Below are 20,829 nucleotides of genomic sequence, written 5' to 3'. Positions count from 1 at the left end.
CTTCAGCCCCAATTTAAGCATACAAAGGGCTCGCCTTATCTACAGACTGCTAAAACTCATTATAATTTATGTTAAAATTATTAATAGAACTATATCATGTTTTGATCATCAGAATGTAGATGTGAATAAGAAACTAAGGTTATCCATTTAATTTAAACAACGTTAGAGAGAGAGAAAGAAAGAGAGAGAGGCATATGTTTAACCCAATTTCTCTAAAAAATTTAACTTCAGAGGTTTGAACAAAATGATATGACACAGAGACAAAAACAAAGTAGATTATATGTAATCTATATGTAAATCTACACGTAAAGTAGGTAACATGTAAAGATCTAATTACCTATGAACAAACTGGATTATTCCTGGTAATTTACGTACAAATCTAACAGAGAACCTGTATTTACCAAAGGTGAAAAGGAAGGAGTTTTGTGCAACAAATCAGAATGTTAAAAATTTGAAAAGTCAAAAAAAAAATTTTTAAGGTTTGGACTGCAACTAATTTCTAGTTCTACAGATAATACTTGCAAAAGGTTTTTCTTTTGGGTTTTCCTAGTTGTACTACATTTACAAGATCTAATTTAGCTCAAACTCTTAAAAATATAAAATGCAGGTTCTCCAAGAAGCCCAATTTTCTAATCTATAGGGTTTAAAACTAAGTTCCCATTAACACAAGGAGAAAGAGTCTGTGGCTTATATGAGAAGAAGCCTTCTGTGTCTAAATAAACAGAAGGGATCTGCATAATAAAGATTACCCTTATAACTTTCACTAACGGAAACCATCACAAAGGGACCCGAGCTTTTTCCCCTCTGCTGAAATAGTGTGACTCCTATTCAACCCCAAATACCCGCAAAGTCTGTGCAGATCAGTTCAAAGCCAATAGCATAAAATTAAGCAGAGTTCTCCTATCCAGTAGCTAGGCAAGATCACAGAAAGATCTTATAATTTGAGGTGCAGGCTGATGGACTATTAAGGAAGGCTACTGCCATTATGTTTCTTTCCACATAGCCGTAGCCGCAAGACGTAAGGTTATACAGGGCCACCCAGGGACTTGGAGCACCAGTAGGCACCTAGACTCCCCCCATTCAGCTACTAAGGGAGCCCTTGCACATACCTGGCACTGTTCTACGGTCTGGGAACATCACACAAAGACAAGAGACAAACTGTGTCTGACATGGAGAAAATCAGAAGATCTGCTGACAATGCCATGGAACCCTTATACTGAAACTTTCACACTGACTAAATGCTTGTGTAAAATTACTTTTAATAAAGATTTCCAGAATTCCGAAAAGCCATATATGCCAGTGGCAAATATAAAGCATTTCTATCATGTATTTTTTACTTTAAACTGGTGCTTCAAAAAAAAAATGGCAAATATAAGCAATCAAAAAGCTATCTTTTAAGGTGTAGGCAAATTCAACCTTAAGTCTTACTTTAGAGAATAAAAAAAAAGAAAAGAAAAAGAAAAAAAGGAAAAAATGGGAAAATAAATAGCTCAGTAAAAGGTCATCAAATATTTTTGATGTCATGTCTAAATAGAAAGGGCTCTACATAGATAATGAAGTTTACATCAGAGACATAAATATTTTTTGTATCTATTAGATATTCAGACCTAAATCTAGGGCCCACATTTCTAAAAGTCTAAATTTTCATGCTACTGGACCTAAAGGGCTATGGGTTCTCATCTTCTTATAATCCCACATAAATTGAGTTCTTTTAGTTTGATCAGAGATCTCAAACTGTTTTTCATAAAAGAGGCAGTGTACATATTAACGTATTGCTAAAGCATATTACAAAAGAGACCCACAAAAATGCTCCTGAAAGGAAAGAGAGGGAAAGAGACAGGGTGGGTGAGAGGAAACCAGATTTTCTTGATTTCTGGTAGTTATTTTCCTTTCCAAGGATAACTTCAAATAACATGTAACACATCTCAATGAATATAGAAAATTTCCTTTATAAAAATAAGGTTACCTGTAGAGTTTTCTCTAGTCTGCTTTTTTCTTTCATAAGTAAATCATGTTCTCGATTGCAATTTTGAATTATATTGTCTCTCTCCTCCAAATCACGTTCAAATCTTCTGCACTCTTCTTTCCATTTCAGCTGAGAAGTCTGGAATGCTTTCTCGATCTCATTTGCCCTTCCCTGAAGTTCTGTATTCTGAGCTGTTAAAAATATAAAAGAATAATAGGTATATTTCCAACCACAGATTAAATCCCTAGGAGTTCAAACACCTAGGCGTTGGAGTTGATTCCATTTACAGCGTGATCTTAGGACAAAAGATTTAACCACTTCACATCAGTAAGCTCTAGGAAAGCTCACTGTTTCAGAACAATCTATTCTCTAATTTCCTAGTCTCTTCTTCCCCTCCAGACAATGGTGATTTTGCCATGAAATAGTATGACATGTTCCTTTTTTTTTTTTTTTTTTTTTTTTGAGAGACAGAGTGAGGGTGCGAGTGAGAGAGAGAGAGAAAGAGAGAGAGAGAGAGAGAGGGAGAGAGAGGGAGAGAGAGGGAGTGAGAGAGAGAAGCGGGGCTCACACAAAGCGGTGCTCAAACTCATAAACCATGAGATCATGACCTGAGCCGAAGTCAGATATTTAACCGACTGAGCCAGTCAGGCGCCCCAATATGACATATTCCTAGAAGCATGCCCAAGTTTAGGTGTACCTATAGCACCAGCTACATTCTACTGCTTTTTCTCCTATTCAAGAAAATAAGTCAAATGTTGTGGGGTTTTTTTTTGGGGGGGGGGCACCTGGTTGACTCAGTCAGTGGAGCATGAGACTCTTGATCTCAGGGTTCAAGTCCCACACTCAGTGTAGACATTACTTAAATAAATAAATCCTTTAAGAAAAAATGTGGGTTTGGGGCACCTGGGTGGCTTAGTCGATTAAGCGTCTGACTCTTGATTTCAACTGAGGTCATGATCTCATGGTTCATGAGTTCAAGCCCCACATCAGGCTCTGCACTGACAGCACGAACCCTGCTTGGGATTCTCTGTCTCCTCTCTATGTGCCCCTCCTCCACTCGTGCTTGCTCTCTTTCTCTCTCAAAAATAAACTTAAAGAAAAAAATGTTTAATTTCATTAATGGCTATTCTTCTATCTTCCTCTGTAAAGTGTCTGTTGAAATCACTTGACATCAGGAAAATAACATCCTATCTTCTCTGGACTTCAATCTCCTCATAATTAAATAAAAGTCATTAACTTGTATATCTAGTGCCTTTCAATTCTTATATTCCTAAGTTCCAGGTAGTGGTGTGGTTATTAAATGCCACAGGTAATCAAAAATGCTTCCAACCGATGGCAATAACCTAAGACAGCTGGCCAGTTAGGGACCAGAACCTTTACAATGACTACAGCTTAACATTTGTTCAGTCCCACGTGCTTAATAAAATACTTTTGGTTTTTTGTTTTTGTTTTGTTTTGTTTTCATTTCATCCTTAAAACAACCTAAGTTAGGGGCGCCTGGGCTCGGTCGGTTGAGCGTCCGACTTCGGCTCAGGTCATGATCTCACAGTCCATGAGTTCTAGCCCCGCGTCGGGCTCTGTGCTGACAGCTCAGAGCCTGGAGCCTGTTTCGGATTCTGTGTCTCCCTCTCTCTCTGCCCCTCCCCTGTTTATGCTCTGTCTCTCTCTGTCTCAAAAATAAATAAACGTTAAAAAAAAAAAAATTAAAAAAAAAAAAAAAACACCTAAGTTCAAATATCAGTAAGTAAGTGGTAAAACCAAGACCTAAACCTAAATCTTCTGAATTCATGCTCAATATTCTTTTAATTAAGACCTGCTACGTACAAGAACTTTCATAGCAACATTGGGGCACCTAGCTGGCTCAGTCAGTAGAGCATGTGACTCTTGTGAGTTCGAGCCCCACTTTGGGTGTAGAGATTAATTAATAAAATCTGTAAAAAAAAAAAAAAAAAGGAATGTTCATAGCAACATTATTCTTGATAACCAAAAACCGGACATTACTCAAGTGCCCGTTAGCAGAAATGGATAAATATAATGTGGTATGTCATACAATATAATATTAAGCATCAATACAAAGTTCATACAACAATATGAATAAACTCACACACAATGTTGAAGGAAAGAAGCCAGATATAAAAGAGTACATATTATATGATTCCATTTAATATAAAGTACAAAAAACAGGCACAATTTATCCTTGCTATTAAAAATCAGGGTAGTAAGGGCACCTGGGCGGCTCAGTCGGTTCAGTATCAGACTGTTGATCTCGGCTCAGGTCATGACCTTACAGTTTGTGAGTTCAAGGCCCACATGGGCTCTGTACTGATGGCCCAAAGCTTGCTTGGGATTCTGTCTCTCCTTCTCTCTGCCCCTCCCCTGCTTGTGCTCTATCTCTCTCTCTCAAAATAAATAAATAAACTTAAAAAAAAAAAAAAGGGTAGTAGTTATCCATGTGGAAGGACTGCAGGTAATTTCCCATTTCATGATATGGGTGCTTCTTCTGAGTTATACACTTATACTAGGCACATTTCTTTACATACATTATACTTCAAAGATTTTTAAGTGTTCATATGCTATATAACAGTGTTTGAGGATTAAATCCACTGTCTTTTTCTTCTTTAGGCACCACACTCTAACCCTATGGTTCCCAAACCTAGCTAATCAACAGAATCACTTGCAGGGCTTCTTGGACATATAGATTTTCTTGAGCTAGAAATTCTCATTCAGACTACATGTGATAGGAGGCCTATGAATTTTTTTTTTTTAAGCTCTGTGTGATTCTGCTGATTGACTATTCATGGAACAACTGCTCTACAAAGTGATTAAAAGAATTCTGAATTCCTTTTTCCATACATATACAACATTTAAAAAAAAACCAATGCAAAGTAGATGAATGTTCACATACTGTAGAAAGCTTTATACCCATGCAGCAAAGTCTGTCCATCAAAGGCCAAAAATCCAAAACCCCACCTCTGACCCTAGATGGTAAACACACCCAACAGGGAGCAATGATATACAATAAGGGCAAAACCCTCAGCATGGGGAAAAATAAAACTAGTCTTACCACAGAGCTTTTCTTGGATCCTATGTGCCTCAGCTAACCTTTCTTCAGCAGCCCGTCTTCCGAGACCAGCTTCCTTTCTAGCAACAGCCAGGTCATACTCCAGACTTTGTCGCAATGCCTCTCCTTTTTCAACCTCGGATCGCAGCTTGGCAATCTGGCTCTCATAGCTTGCCAGCTAACAACAGATTTCGAGATCATGAACCAATATTAAAATATGTCACCAAGATGATGAGATCGTGCACGAAAACATTTAAATGTCTTAGAGGAATTTGTTTCTATAATATTTATAAGACAAGAATTTATCAATTTATACTTTTCTAGAAGACTGGAAAAGAAGCACTAGCCTCACCAAATGACACTCATTAGTTTTCTAATTCTAGAGAATCCGCTAGAGAAAAAAATAAAAACAAAAAAATTCTTATATGATCTTACAAAAATAAAGAGAAATCACAATGTTTTTTGGGGTTTTTTGTTGTTGTTGTTGTTGTTTGGTTTGTTTGTTTTTTAAGTAGGCTCTATGCCCAATTTGGGGGCTTGAACTCACAACCCCGAGATCAAGAGTCGTATGCTCTACCAACCGAGCCAGCCAGGCACCCCTGAATAATTGCAAGTTTTCATCAGAAATAGTCATGACTAAGGAGTGAAAAAATGCATGAACATAGTTAAGTACTTCAAAATTCATTCTCCCCTCTCTTCTTCCTATTCTTTAAATGAAATCAAGAAGCAAATTACATCAGGGCACCTGGGTGGCTCAGTCGGTTAAGTGCCCAATTCTTGATTTCAGCTCAGGGCATGATCCCACGGTTCATGAAATCATGCCCCGAGTCGGGATCCGAGCTCACATTACAGAGCCTGCTTGGGATTCTCTCTCTCTCTTTCTCTCTCTCCATCTCTCTACTCTTCCCCCACTCACACTCTCTCTCAAAATAAATGAACGAATTTTTTTTAAGAAGAAAATTGCATCAAAGTATACTTTAATAAACACTGTCTGTATTATTTCTCTTGATTATGACATTACTGATGGAGCATAAAGTAATAAAAGTGCCAATTTTTCAGGGATTTTAATGAACTAATATCTAGCTTATCTAATATCTAGACAACTAGATATTTACTAACTAGATCTAATTTATCTAATATACTTCCATGAGTAGTATGACAGAAGATAGGTCAGAGAGTCAGAACTAAATGATTTATAAAGTACATTCCCACTCTAAAATTCTATAATCCAATCAATAATTCATTAAATAACATTAAACACTTCCTATGTGTCGGGGAGTCTAGGTGGCTCAGTCAGTTGAGCGTCCGACTTCAGCTCAGGCCACAATCTCTCGGTTTGTGAGTTCGAGCCCGCGTCGGGCTCTGTGCTGACAGTTCGGAGACTGAAGCCTGCTTTGGATTCTGTGTCTCCCCCTCTCTGTCCCTCGTGCTTTGTCTCTCTCTGTCTCTCAATAATAAATAACCATTAAAATTAAAAAAAAAAAAAAAAACACTTCCTATGTGTCAAGTACAGAGAAATATATAAAAACATTATGGAGTCCCTGATCTCAAATAATGAAATGCTATAGAAAGGCATGTGGAATAGGTTTTCTAAAAGAGGTAAAAATGTTATGATAGTTCAAGGAAAAACATAATTATTTATTGCTGACAGTTGAGAAAGAGATGGTGGATGAGAGACAATGCTAGAAAGGCATCAATGCTAGGAAAGCATTGAGCTACTATACCAGGCTAGAAAAAGACGGTCCCATTATCAGATAAGAAAAGATAAAAGAGGGGCGCCTGGGTGGCGCAGTCGGTTAAGCGTCCGACTTCAGCCAGGTCACGATCTCGCGGTCCGTGAGTTCGAGCCCCGCGTCGGGCTCTGGGCTGATGGCTCAGAGCCTGGAGCCTGTTTCCGATTCTGTGTCTCCCTCTCTCTCTGCCCCTCCCCCGTTCATGCTCTGTCTCTCTCTGTCCCAAAAATAAATAAACGTTGAAAAAAAAAAAAAAAAGAAAGAAAGAAAAGACAAAAGAATTCCAGAAGGGCAGCATCAGAAGTTACCACAAGTAGCTGTTATTACGTAGAGTAAGCAAGAGTTACACCTTTTTCCACATATAAAGAATAAAAATACTAATTTTATCTTTAAGAAATTTTATTTTATTTTTTTTTAATATATGAAACATTGTCAAATTGGTTTCCATACAACACCCAGTGCTCATCCCAAAAGGTGCCCTCCTCAATACCCATCACCCACCCTCCCCTCCCTCCCACCCCCCATCAGCCCTCAGTTTGTTCTCATTTTTTAAGTCTCTTATGCTTTGTCTTTAAGAAATTTTAGAAAAGTAAATGTCTTCAAAACACACTTACAAAACAAGAATTGACAAATATCCTTTAATAGTGAAGAATAAAGCCACAGAATCTTAATTACATATTCAAGATAACTCACTTTGTTTCAGAATCACTGCATCCCGCCCTGCCCACTGTCTCCCCCACTAATGCCCAAGGAGAATAAAGTTGTTAATATTTGGGCATTTCCAGTCGTGCCAGTCATTCACCAGTTTGCCCTCAGATCCCCTCCCTGTTCTTCTATAGCTCTGCTCTGTATTGTATGAACTACATTTCCCAGGCTCCCTTGACAACTGGCCTCTCACGTTTGGCCAATAGGAAGCACCTGTGATACACTTATAAGGGCAGAAGTAGTGAAGCCAGGGTGGTTCTAGATCTAGCTCAGGATCTACCTCCAGCAGCGTCTCTGTCTCCCCTGTTGCTTCAAATCCTTCTGGATAGTCCCTCTTATCAATCAGTGAAGACCTCTCTGCAGGCAGAAATGGGATACTTTTGCAGTGACCCACGGCATACAGTGGGATCACAATTTGTTAAATTATCACGTGCAGTTTAGAATAAAATGTCATTTGAGGACAAGCCTTGAAGAAATGAGGTAGCAATTGCACCTAACCATTAAGGCAGCATTGTTTATTTCAAGACCTGTAGAGCGGGAAGGCTAAATGTGACTATGTTAGAAAACTTAAGATAAAAACAAAATGATAATCTCAGAGCTTTAGAAGCTCAGCTCAAACAGTCAGAAAGTCAGAGTTTCTATGTTGACTTTAAAAGAATCTCTTATGTCTTGTCACCCCCTGGCAGACAAGGTTAAGGACCACACACAAAATCTAATTATGGGGAATGCAGAATTACACTACAAGTTGAATGAAGAGTTTCACCAAGTTTCTAATGTTAAGATAGTATGTATCAGTTGGGCATTAAGTAGGAAGGTAGGAGATGGGATGAGGACTTCTGGAATTAGACAAACCTGAAAATTATAAACTTCCAAATCCCCCTACACATCCCTTACCAGCAAAAGAAGCTTCTCCTCCCTGGGATAATTAGCCTTGCTTATTATTATTAAGCCTCTTGCTTAAAGACTTACTAATGAGTGCGCCTGAAACAGTTGCCTTGCAAGAGGATTTGCGAAGACCCACATCCACCACTCTTTGTCACCATAGATTGACCCAGATGTTAGTGTGCCAAAGGAGGAGAAATACGCAGCCTGCTCCAGGAAAAATAGCTTATGTAGCAAAACAAATGCAAAATCTTGCTAATCTTGTATTAGTAGGAATGTGCAGAACATACATAGGATTGATTTGGACTTAATAAGGTAGTTCCAACAGTTTACTAGGATGGGTGACTGTTAAGCTGAACTTAACACCAGCCTACAATCACTTAATAAAGTCAAAATGCCAGTACTTTCCTGACATAATATGGAGATTTAAGGAGATGGGTGTGATTTCATCGTGAGCAAGCCAAAACCTCCCCTTTCCCCGACTACATCCTCTTCAAGAGTGCAAAGGATATTCTTTTCCTAATTAAATGCTATCAAATACACTGGAGTGGAAAACGTAAGCACCCTTAGAAAACTCTGGTAGCTAATCTCTATGTGCCAGAGATTACAGGAGATGGTGGAGATAATGGTGGAATATATCACAACTGAAATGAACTCCCCAGTTTCGATGGAAATAATGGACTTCCAGAGTGGCAAAGTCCAAGTGGTAGCAATTAACCAGCGCAGTACTCGGTAGGTACCGGGATTACAGTAGTAATCATAGCAGTCTGACCCCCAGTATTTGTGGTGGTATCTAACTGATTACGGCATACATAGGAATTAAAGACATGGGCAGCCTTCTAAAGCAGTGCTGTCCAATAGAAACATAAGGCAAGTCTCGTATGTAACTTTAAATTTTCTAGTACCAGTATTTTAAAAAGTAAACATAAATACATGAAATTAATTTTAATCTTTTATTTAACCCAATGTATCCAAGGTTACCATTATTTCCACATGTAATCCTATGAAAAATGATTAGTGACATGCTTTGCATTTTTTGTACCAAGTTTCTGAAATCTAGTGTTTTACATTTACAGCACATCTTAATTCAGACTAGTCACATTTCAAGTGCTCAAAAGACATGTATACATATATTAGTGGTTTTTTTTCTTTGCCCCTCCCCTCTGGCATCATACAAAAAAATGTTGGTAGTAATAACTTTTCAATTAAATTCATGAGGCACCCAACATAAAGACCCAGTAGTGACGATATGCACCATTTGTGAGATGGACGCAATGACCAATAAGCCCATTTTGGTGAGTGTGGGAGCACCTTTGTATAGAGGGTATTTGAGTTGCAGCCTGTAAGATACTACCATATGGGAGTTACATACGAGTATAAGGGTGATAACGCTGAAGCATAAGATGTGGACTGCCAACCATTTGCCCGTTTGATCTCAGATCCATTCCCCAACCCCCTTCAGCCGCTCTACTCTATTATATGATTCCCATGCTCCACCGCCAAATATCTCTACTTCCAGCAGCATCTCTGGCGGTAGCTGCACTCTTTTGAGGTCCATGTCCCCATCCCTCCCCTCCAACACCCCGACACTGAACAGCCCTTACCATGGCTCTACTTTCCACCAGACAGCCCCAACTTCAGGACTCTGATCACATCACCTCTTCCCACTGGCCCTCTGGCCTAGAGGTGGTGGGGGCTTCCTGCTCTTACTAATCTGAATGGCCTCATCACTCCCTATTTGGATTCCTAGGTCTTCCATCATGTGTACAACCAATTCCCTCTATTAACGTCCCTCTTTTTTCCTGACTGGACCATATTTGATTTCTTCAGCTACCCACACAGCTAAGAGAAACATATCCTCTGCCCATGAGATTGTTTTCTCGCTTAAGCTTCAATACATGCAACAGCCACAAAATGGCGTCTCCCTCCTTTTTAAAACATGTCTGCGTTCTTTAACACCTTTACGCTCAACCAACTATGTCATCCCCCGTATCTATGTTTATGCCCCCTAGAGCATGCCTCAGCCTCTATAAGAAAGGTTTTTCACAATTTGTATGCCATGGCCCTCTGTGCAATCTGGCAGAGCCTTCTCAGAATAATGTAATTAAATGCATAAAATAAAACACACAAGAAGAATCAAAGTATAAAATCAAATATATAAGACAAAAGCAACCTTGTGATGCCATCATGTACTTCTTTAATAGCACACTGAACAACAAGCTCTACTGACAGGTCTAACAACCACTGTCATTTCAAAGTAGTGGCAAGTATAAACAATATTTTGAAATACTTCTGTAACTGAATTGTAGATCTGTGACTTCTGGTGAGGATAAAGTCAAAAGTACTGCTAATACCACTATGGCTTGTTAAAGGAGGGCTAACTGGGTTATGTCTTTCATAACTGAAAGAAATGTTTAATGTGAGTTACAGGGTAATAAACATCAAATATAATTTTTTATTTTTAGGGGTGCCTGGGTGGTTCAGTCAATTTTAAGCGTCCGACTTCAGCTCAGGTCACGATCTCACGGTTGGTGGGTTCGAGCTCCGCATCAGGCTCTATGCTAACAGCTCAGAGCCTGGAGCCTGCTTCAGAGGCTGTGTCTCCCTCTCTCTCTGCCCCTCCCTCACTCATGCTCTGTCTCTCTCTGTCTCAAAATGAATTATGTAAAAACGAATAAATGTAAAAAAATTTTTAATTTTATTTTTAATAAAACCATCCAAGTACATGGATTCCTTGATTTCGCTGTTTCTAAGGACCTCAGTTTAAGAACCCCTACTCTTAAAAGGCCTGGCTGGATCAGTCAAACAGTATCTTCAGGTCCTGAGGCCTAAAAAGTCTACTGTTTTGTCGGTCCTAAGTTCCCAGGACCTTTTAGCTAAAGAAAGTTATATTGCTCTTTTTATCCTCTCCCATTCTCATTTCTCTAGATTTTCCTGCTCTATCATCACCGTCTCAGCCAAGGAGACATCTGAATAGCTTCATGCTTGCATATCCTATTTCACACATCTGTATTACTGTGCTCAAATGATTCTAACAACCACTGCAACACTGAAAATCTTGTGGCATTGTCCCATCCAATCACCCACATCAACACAACTTAGTCTCATCTGGAAGCAGTAGTCTTACAAGCAATCCCTCTCTCCATACCCTCTGCCTACTAGTAAATCTCAACAGTGATCTGCTCTTTCCATACCTATCAAAGAAAACTGAGGCTCAGAAAAATTAGATAACTCGTCCAAGAACCCACAACAATAAAATGCCTAGAGATTTTAAAGATATGTATGTTAGTTTATTTTTACTGAGATATAATTGACATATAACATTGTATTAGTTTCTGGTGCACAACATGATTTCATATTTTGTATATATTGCACAATGATCACCACAATAAGTCTAGTTAACATCTGTCACTGTACATAATTACAAATTTTTTCTTGTTATAAGAACTTTAAGATTCACTGTCTTAGCAATTTTTAAATACACAATATAGTATTAACTATAATCACCATGCTGCATATTACAGCCCCATGACTTGTTTCTTTTATAATTGGAGGTTTGTACCTTTTGACCCCCTTCACTCATTTTGCCCACTCCCTGCACCCCACCTCTGACAATGACCAATTTGTTCTCTGTATCTGAGCTTGTTTTTTTGGTTTTTGCTTTTAGATTCCATATATGAGATCATACTGTATTTGTCTTTCTTTGTCTGACAATTATTTCATTTAGCATAATGCCCTCAAAATCCATCCATATTGGGGCGCCTGGGTGGCTCGGTTGAGCGTCCAACTTCAGCTCAGGTCATGATCTCGCAGTCCATGAGTTCGAGCCCTGCGTCGGGCCCTGGGCTAACAGCTCAGAGCTCGGAGCCTGGAGCCTGCTTCTGATTCTCTGTCTCCCTCTTTCTCTGCCCCTCCCCGACTCATGCTCTGTCCGTCTCACTCTCAAAAATGAATAAATGTTTAAAAAAAAAATTTTTTTAATCCATCCATGTTGTCACAAATGGCAAGATTTCATTCTTTTTTATGGCTGAATAACATTCCTCTGTGTGTGTGTGTGTGTGTGTGTGTGTGTGTGTGTGTGTGTGTATACACATGCATTTTCTGTATCAATTCATCCACTAATGGACATAGACTTTTTTTTAAGATTTTATTTTTAAGTAATATCTACACTCAACATGGGGCTCAAACTCAACAACCCTGAGATCAAGAGTCACATGCTCTACTGACTGAGCCAGCTGGGTGCCCCAGATTTTAAAGATGTTTTAGGCCGATCACCAGCATGATGTGTGTTAGCATTGGAAGTATCTGATAAAGCTAATATATGGCCTTAGTTTTTAGATAATTTCATTCCTCTCTGCCTTGCTTTATAATGGGACATATTTAGAGATTATGTGGCTAAAAAAAATTACTATATGAGTTTAAAATTATCTAAACAAATAACTGAAACAGTAAAATGAATAGTAATATGAAATTGGAGTTGAACCAATTATAACTGCCTATTGTGAGAGAATTATCTTTCTTCCCTGAAATAATTTCCTATCTCTTTAATGTGAACACATATTTCAAAACATTCTGATCAAATAAAAGAGAATAGTGCCGGGTGCCTTGGTGGCTCAGTCGGCTGAACATCCGACTTCGGCTCAGGTCATGATCTTGTGGTTCACGAGTTTGATCCCTGCATTGGGCTTTCTACTGTCAGCACAGAGCCCACTTTGGATCCACTGTCCCCCTCTCTCTCTGCCCCCCACCCGTGCTTGCTCGCTCTCTCTCTTCTAAGTAAATAAATAAATAAACTTAAAAAAAAAAGATGGTCTAAGTGAGACTTCTGATGACACCTGTGAATAGTTGTGAAAGAGTATAAATGAATGATTATCTATAATGACACAATTATTCTCAAGTAAAATGTACATTTGGTTTTGAAAAATAAATTTTGAAGATTATAAATAATATACATTTAACAAATATCACTTCATATTCAGTATATAATATTACAATGCAAATAAAAGCAATTACTTCAATTACCCTTTAAAATGACCTCAATTGCCACCGAAAGTACAAATAAAGCAGTCATATATTCATGGCTTGTTATTTTAATCAGAAGCTACTGTTCCTTAAATAACCTGAAAAAAAAGTTTGTTTTTTTTTTATGCAACACACAGCCACTGAGGGCCTACTATGTGTCAGTGAGAAATGGAAGATACAGAGACAAAGCACGGCCATTGCTTCCAGCTCTCAAGAAGCTTACAGACGAATGAAGAGCAGGTAAGCATGAAATACATGTTTTAGGTCCAAAATATCTATAACGGTAACAGGATGTAGGAGAGCAAAGAAAGGAGTGATTAGTTTCACCTAGGAAGGTTTTAAAAGGTTTCCTGACAGGACAGCATCAGAATCTAACAAAGAAGGAAGGTAAATACACTGTTTATGTGTAAATATCAATAAATTACAGCTACCGTTACAGTGCACACTTTATAAATGTTATTTCCCTTATCACAACAAACCCTTTGAGACCAGCATTTCACAATAGGAAAACAATGATGAGCAGGATAAATAACTCGCAGGTCACATATCTTGTAAATAGAAGGGCCAAGAAATGAGTCCAGGTTTGTGTAACTTGATATTCTTCCCATCACACCAGGCTGCCTAAGCTAAGCTTAAAGAACTTGTAAGATTTAAACAGAGAAAAAAAAAAAAGATTTAAACAGAGAAAAACAAGAAAACAGAGAAAAATACAACAGACAGAAGAGACATAAACATATAATTTATGAATTATCTTAGTGGGAAAGAAAGTACTATCTTTGTAATATATACATATAACATGAAATATCTATTTATACATATACATACTAATACATGCTAATAAAAGATATAATGATATAATAAAACAAAAATAAACTAGGATAATTTATGAATTACACTGTATTTTAATTTTTTTTATGTTTATTCATTTTTGAAAGACAGAGAGAGACAGAGCACAATCAGAGGTGGGGCAGGGAGGGGGACACAGAACCCAAAGCAGGCTCCAGGCTCTGAGCTGTCAGCACAGAGCCCGACATGGGGCTCAAACTCACGAACTGCGAGATCATGACCCGAGCCGAAGTCAGATGCTCAACCGACTGAGCCACCCAGGCACCCCTGAATTACACTGTAATTTAAAATTCCATGGGGCACCTGGGTGACTCAGTTGAGTGTCCGACTCTAGATTTCAGCTCAGGTCATGATCCCAGAATTACAGAATCAAGCCCCACATCAGACTCCATGCTGGGTGTGGAGTCTGCTTAAGATTCTCTCTCTCTCTCTCTCTCTCTCTCTCTCTCTCTCTCCCTCTGCCCCTCCCCAACTCATGCTCACGCTCTCTCTTGCTCTCTCTCCTAAAAAAAAAAATTCCATACTCAAATCTACTTAAGACTATTCCACAATTGAGCCATAAAAAACTAAATTAAAATTTCAAAAATGTCTAATTTACAAATCCTTTAGTCACTACAGTCATCAATTAATTTTTTATCAAGTTTAACCCATTAATTAAAATAAATTTAAGACAACATACAAATAAACATAATTCATTAAACTAAGTACTTTAATTCCACTGTATTAAAAAAAAACCTGTTTTCTTTCTTATGATTCTCTTTAAGCACAAGAATGTCATGGGGATGTTAAACATGGAGTCTAACATGAAGTGAATCAAAAATAATCAAACTCGGCTTTTAACATTATTTGAGAGAACAAAATTCTACCTCTGCATTGTGCTTAGTTGTTATTTCTAATTTTTCTCTCTTAGCCCGATGAAGTTTCTTTCTGAGATCAGCAGTAATATCCAAGTCTGTTTCACTTTTAAACATTTGTTTTACATCAGAGGAGGCATTCTTCAGCCTATAAAATGAGATAGTAAAATATAATTCTAAGTATAATCTCTAGCATTTCTGATATTCTAATAACTTATTTTTCAGAAATCACAAGGAACATGATACAGTTTTTGCCCTAAAGAAACTTACAACCTAATAAAAGATGTTGATCGCAAAATCTAGGTAGAAATACAAAGGAGCGTATGGCTAGAAAGAAACCACCATTTCAAGATGGTACTTAAAGAATGATCCTATCACAAGCTGTGTAGCTTTGAAAAATATTGAATTCTTTTTCTTTTTTAAATACTATATTTACTTATCGCAAATGTAATAAATACATATTACAAAATGAAGTGTAAGTAACAATATAGATTCAGGCTTAAAAACAGCAGACCAGGGGTGCTTAAGTGGCTCAGTTATAATTGGTTAAGCATCCAATTCTTGATTTCGGCTCAGGTCATGATCTCACAGTTTATGAGATGAAGCCCCACGTCAGACTCTGTGCTGACAGCAGGGAGCCTGCTTAGGATTCTCTCTGACCTTCCCCCACTTGCACTTTTTCTCCCTCCCTTTCAAAATAAATAAATAAACTTATTTAAAAAAAATAACAGCAGACTAAAGCACTCTCTCCCCAAAATTAAAATTAAAAAGTTAATGAAAATATCAGCAAAGAGAATTAAGAGATAAAAATCCACAAGGAGAAAGAACACAGAAGATGAGAAAATAGTAATAACATATTAGAAGTTAGAAAGCAGTTGGATAAGTGGTCATTGATTTACATAAGAGATTTGAATTTAAAGCCAAAAGTGGAGAAAGCAACCTGATTTACACCTGAGCCCCCAAAAGCTCAATTAATTGACAACAGCTTTGCAAATGGGCTAAAAGTGGAGCAGAAAACAAGATAATTGGTTGAAAGTCTGCCAAACAAATGAGATCCTCAGATTCTCTACCCTATACACGACACAACTGGGTACCAATCTCTTCCCCACTCTGGCAGAACACTAGGTAAGGGTTTATTCCCTGGAGAGCATAAAACAGAAGGTCTCTGGATTAGAGACATCAGATACAAATGGTGTAAAACCTCACATCAAAAATAGGAGACTCAAGTCAAAAATTATGTAATAAGCGAGAGCCCAGGTCTTCTAAAACATCTTGCCTGCCAGAACAATGGCAGCCAAGGAGAGAAGGGAAGGGTCTTCCCTAGAGAATCTAACCAGCAAGGTGAAAAAGACCTAAAGACACTGATGCTAGGGGTTCTCCAATGAACAGCTTAACTACATCATCCTACAGAGAATGCCACAAACACAAAGTCTTACCCACTGAGCTTCCAATCAGCTTGATAGGCCCTGCCTTTATCTTTTTTAATGTTTGTTTATTTTTGAGAGAGAGAGTGCAAGCAGGGGAGGGGTACAAAGAGGAGGGAACAGAGAATCTGAAGTAGACTGTGCACTGACATCAGCGAGCCCAATGCAGGGCCTGAACTCACTAATCGTGAGATGATGACCTAAGCTGAAGTCAGATGCTTAACCAACTGAGCCACCCAGGCACCCCTCTACATTTATTTTTTTATTTTTTATTGTTTTAATTTGAGAGAGAGAGAATGAGAGCGTGAGGGAAAGAGGCAGAGACAGAGAGAGAGAGAGAGAGAGAGAGAGAGAGAGAGAGAGAATCCCAAGCAGGCACCACACTCAACGTGGAGCCCAACACAGAGCTCAATCCCATGACCCTAGGATCATGACGTAAGCTGAAATCAAAAGTTGGACACTCAGCCGACTAAGCCACCCAGGCATCCCCCTATTTTAAATGTGAACAGACAGCTAAGGATCACCAGAAGTTAGGAAGCAAGAGTTAGAAAGAGACAAAATTGTGGGGGTAGGGGAAGAGTCCTCAAAGACTATGCAGGGGAAAGATAGCTTTAAAAAGAAGAAAAAAACATATCTTCAGACAAAAAGAAAAGGTCTAATATCCATAAAACAAAAACTGAATGTAATAAAGAAGGAAATAATCAGAGAACAAAAAAAAAGAACTCTTGGAAATCAAAACACAAACTAAGAAAAGAAAGGCCAAAAAAGTAAATGTAAAAGAAAAATCTCCTGGATGCCTGAAAAAAAATTCCAAGGGAAAATAATTTCCACTTAGAATTTTATGACCAACAAGTTACTTTTCAAAGACAAGGGAATGAGAAAGTTCTAGTTCATACCTACCAAGCACCAAAACATTTACCTCCTATGAAGTGGCTGATGGAAGATTCCACTAAAATAAGGACCTAAACTGAGAAAGACAGGGGATCCCAAAAGTAGGGTAAGACCAAAAAAAAAAAAAAAAAAAAAAAGGCAGCAAAGGGACTTCCAGGATGGTAAAGAAAGGAGCACCAGGTAATAATTGGTCAGTAAAGCACAGCACTAAACGGCAATCTGTCCCAGCTGGAGTACTGGACTGGCCACAGCTTCCAGGAGTGATTTCTTGAAGAAGATGCAAACAGAACACAACAGAATACTTGCGGGGTATGGGTGGAACAGGTGAAGGGGATTTAGGAACATACTTACCAGGATAAGCGCTAAGAAATGTACAGAATTGCTGAATCACTATATTGTACAAGTGAAACTAACATAACACTGTATGTGAAGTATGCTGGCATTAAAATTAAAAATAAACCAGAATATTTCAACTATCATATAACTTGGTTGGAATATGAGGTTGAAGTCACGATAAATTCATAGAAATTAAGCAAACTAACCAATCAATGAAACAATTATCAAGTCCAAGAAAAACAATGTACAAGAGAGAAAAAACTAAATACTCAGAGGCTCAACTAGAAAGTTTCCAAAATTATAATACCATAAACATTGAAAACTAACCAAGATTGCAATATTAATAAATATAAAGAGGACAGAAAAAGGAGGCAAGCACGAATGAAAATGAAATTATGATCTTCTGTAGTCAATAGATAATGGCTAAACCTGAAAAATCTAATACCAATATAAAAAAATTTTAAGAGATACAGGGGTACTTGGGTGGCTCAGTCGGTTAAGCGTCCAACCTCGCCTCAGGTCATGATGTCACAGTTCATGAGTTTGAGCCCCATATCGGGCTCTCTGCTGTCAGCACAGAGCCCACTTGGGATTCTCATTACCCTCTCTCTACTCTTCCCCCACTCATCCCCCCCCCTTTCTCAAAATAAATAAACTTCAAAAAATTTTTAAGAGATACAGATTTTAAAAATCATCTCAGAGTATGGTGACAGTGCTCGCTTTGGCAGCACATACACCAAAATTGGAATGACACAGAGATTAGCTTGGCCCCTGCCCAGAGTATAGTGACAGATGGTAGCTACAGCTACACTTTTAGTGAGCATAGCATAACATATAGACTTGTTGAATCACTATCTTGTACTGAAATCAATGTAACATTGTGTGTCAACTATACTTCAACACAGAAAGTACAGAATTTTAAATAAAATTAAAAATAATTTTTTTAAGGGGCACCTGGGTGGCTCAGTTGGCTGAGCATCCGACTCTTGATTTAGGCTCAGGTCATGATCCCAGAGTCGTGGGATCAAGCCCTGAGTCAGGCTCTGCACTGAGCATGGAGCCTGCTTAAGATTCTCTCTCTTTCTCCCTCTGCCCCTCCCCTGCTGTCTCTCTAAAATTAAAAAAAAAAAAAAAAAAAAAATTCTGAGGGTCACATTAAAAAAATTTTTTTAATAATAATTTTTTTAAATACAAATCATCTTGGAGAGTTGAAAATGATTGTTTCTAGGGATCAAGACAGTGATCAAGCAAATTAGTACTGTCATTTTTCCTAATAGCAGTAAGTCTTGTAGAACATTAGATTCTTTAAATAATGTATATATGTAAAGTTAATTTTTTTCAATAAAACTAAAAAACCAATAGAGAGAACCAATGAAACCAAAATTTGGTACTTTGAAAAGATTAACAAACTTGATAAATCTTTGGCTAGATTGACAAAAAGGAGAAAAGACTCAAATTATAAAAATAAACAATGAAAGAGGGAATGCCAACCTAGAAGGATTGTAATAAATACTACAAACAATTGTATGCCAAGTTAGACAATGTAGATCAAATGAACAAATTCCTAGAAAGACTGAAATTATCAAAACTAACCCCAAAACAAACAAAATCTGAATAGACTCATAACAGCTGAAGATATTGAATTTATAATTTTAAAAAATCTAAAAACAAGGCCCAAGTCCAGATGGTTTCCCTAGTAAATTCTACCAAACATTTAAAGAAGAAATAATACCAATGCTAACTTTAGAGGAGGTAGAAACACTTTCCAGCTCATTCTATTAACCCAGCATTACCTAAGATCAAAGTGAGTCAGACATCACAAGTAAGAAAACTACAGACCAATTTCCCTCATGAATAGAGATGCAAAAAATCCTCAACAAAACATTAGCAAACCAAATCCAACAACATCTTTTTTTTTTAATATTTTTCTGTTTATTTATTTTTAGAGAGAGACAGAGTGCGAGCGGGGTTGGGGCAAAGAGAGAGAGAGACACAGAATCCGAAGCAGGCTCCAGGCTCTAAGCTATCAGCACAGAGTCCGACGCGGGGCTCGAACCCACAAACTGTGAGATCATGACCTGAGCTGAAGTTGGATGCTCAAACGAGTGAACCACCCAGGCGCCCCCCAAATCCAACAACATCTTAAAATGACTACACAGCATGACCAAGTGGGATTTATCCCAAAAATAGAAAGTTGATTTAATGTCTGAAAATCAATTGACATGATATACCATTTTACTAAAATAAAAGACAAAAATTACACAATCATCTTAATAGATACAGAAAAAGCATTTGACAAAATTAAATACCTATTTGTAATTTAAAAACAAAAAAAACTTGGGGTGCCTGGGTGGCTCAGCTGGTTAAGCATCCGACTTTGGCTCACGTCATGATCTCATGTTTCGTGAGTTGAAGTCCCGCATCAGACTCTGTGCTGACAGCGCAGAGCCTGGAGCCTGCTTCAGATTCTGTGTCTTCCTCTCTCTCTGCCCCTCCCCCACTCACACTCTGTCTCTCTCTCTCTCAAAAATAAATAAATGTTGGGGCCCCTGGGTGGCGCAGTCGGTTAAGCGTCCGACTTCAGCCAGGTCACGATCTCGCGGTCCGTGAGTTCGAGCCCCGCGTCAGGCTCTGGGCTGATGGCTCAGAGCCTGGAGCCTGTTTCTGATTCTGTGTCTCCCTCTCTCTCTGCCCCTCCCCCGTTCATGCTCTGTCTCTCTCTGTCCCAAAAATAAATAAATACACGTTGAAAAAAAAATTTTTTTAAATAAATAAATAAATAAATAAATAAATAAATAAATAAATGTTAAAAAAATAAATTAAGGGGCGCCTGGGTGGCGCGGTCGGGTAAGCGTCCGACTTCAGCCAGGTCACGATCTCGCAGTCCGTGAGTTCGAGCCCCGCGGCAGGCTCTGGGCTGATGGCTCAGAGCCTGGAGCCTGTTTCAGATTCTGTGTCTCCCTCTCTCTCTGCCCCTCCCCCGTTCATGCTCTGTCTCTCTCTGTCCCAAAAAAAAAAAAAAAAAAAAAAAAAAAAAAACGTTGAAAAAAGAAAAAAAAATTTAAAAAAAAATCTCAACAACCTAGGGATATAAGAAAATATACTCAAT

General features: G+C 38.2%; 1 protein-coding gene across 11 annotated transcripts in view; it reads right to left on the bottom strand.

Annotated features, from left to right (window-relative positions):
* Positions 1–20,829, bottom strand: part of CCDC171 (coiled-coil domain containing 171) — a 312,701-nt gene that overhangs the window by 279,077 nt on the left and 12,795 nt on the right. For all 11 annotated transcript variants that reach the window (XM_045470282.1, XM_045470288.1, XM_045470291.1 and 8 more), the window contains 3 exons: positions 15,082–15,217; positions 5,031–5,205; positions 1,967–2,157 (listed from right to left, as the gene is read on the bottom strand). In XM_045470282.1, the coding sequence (XP_045326238.1) occupies positions 1,967–2,157; positions 5,031–5,205; positions 15,082–15,217 (502 nt within the window). The remainder of the gene's footprint in view (positions 1–1,966; positions 2,158–5,030; positions 5,206–15,081; positions 15,218–20,829) is intronic.

The sequence above is a fragment of the Leopardus geoffroyi genome, chromosome D4, assembly GCF_018350155.1.
Source record: "Leopardus geoffroyi isolate Oge1 chromosome D4, O.geoffroyi_Oge1_pat1.0, whole genome shotgun sequence".
Lineage (NCBI taxonomy): Eukaryota > Metazoa > Chordata > Mammalia > Carnivora > Felidae > Leopardus > Leopardus geoffroyi.
Note: the sequence above shows the minus strand (reverse complement) of the source record. Positions and strands in the feature narration are given on the sequence as shown.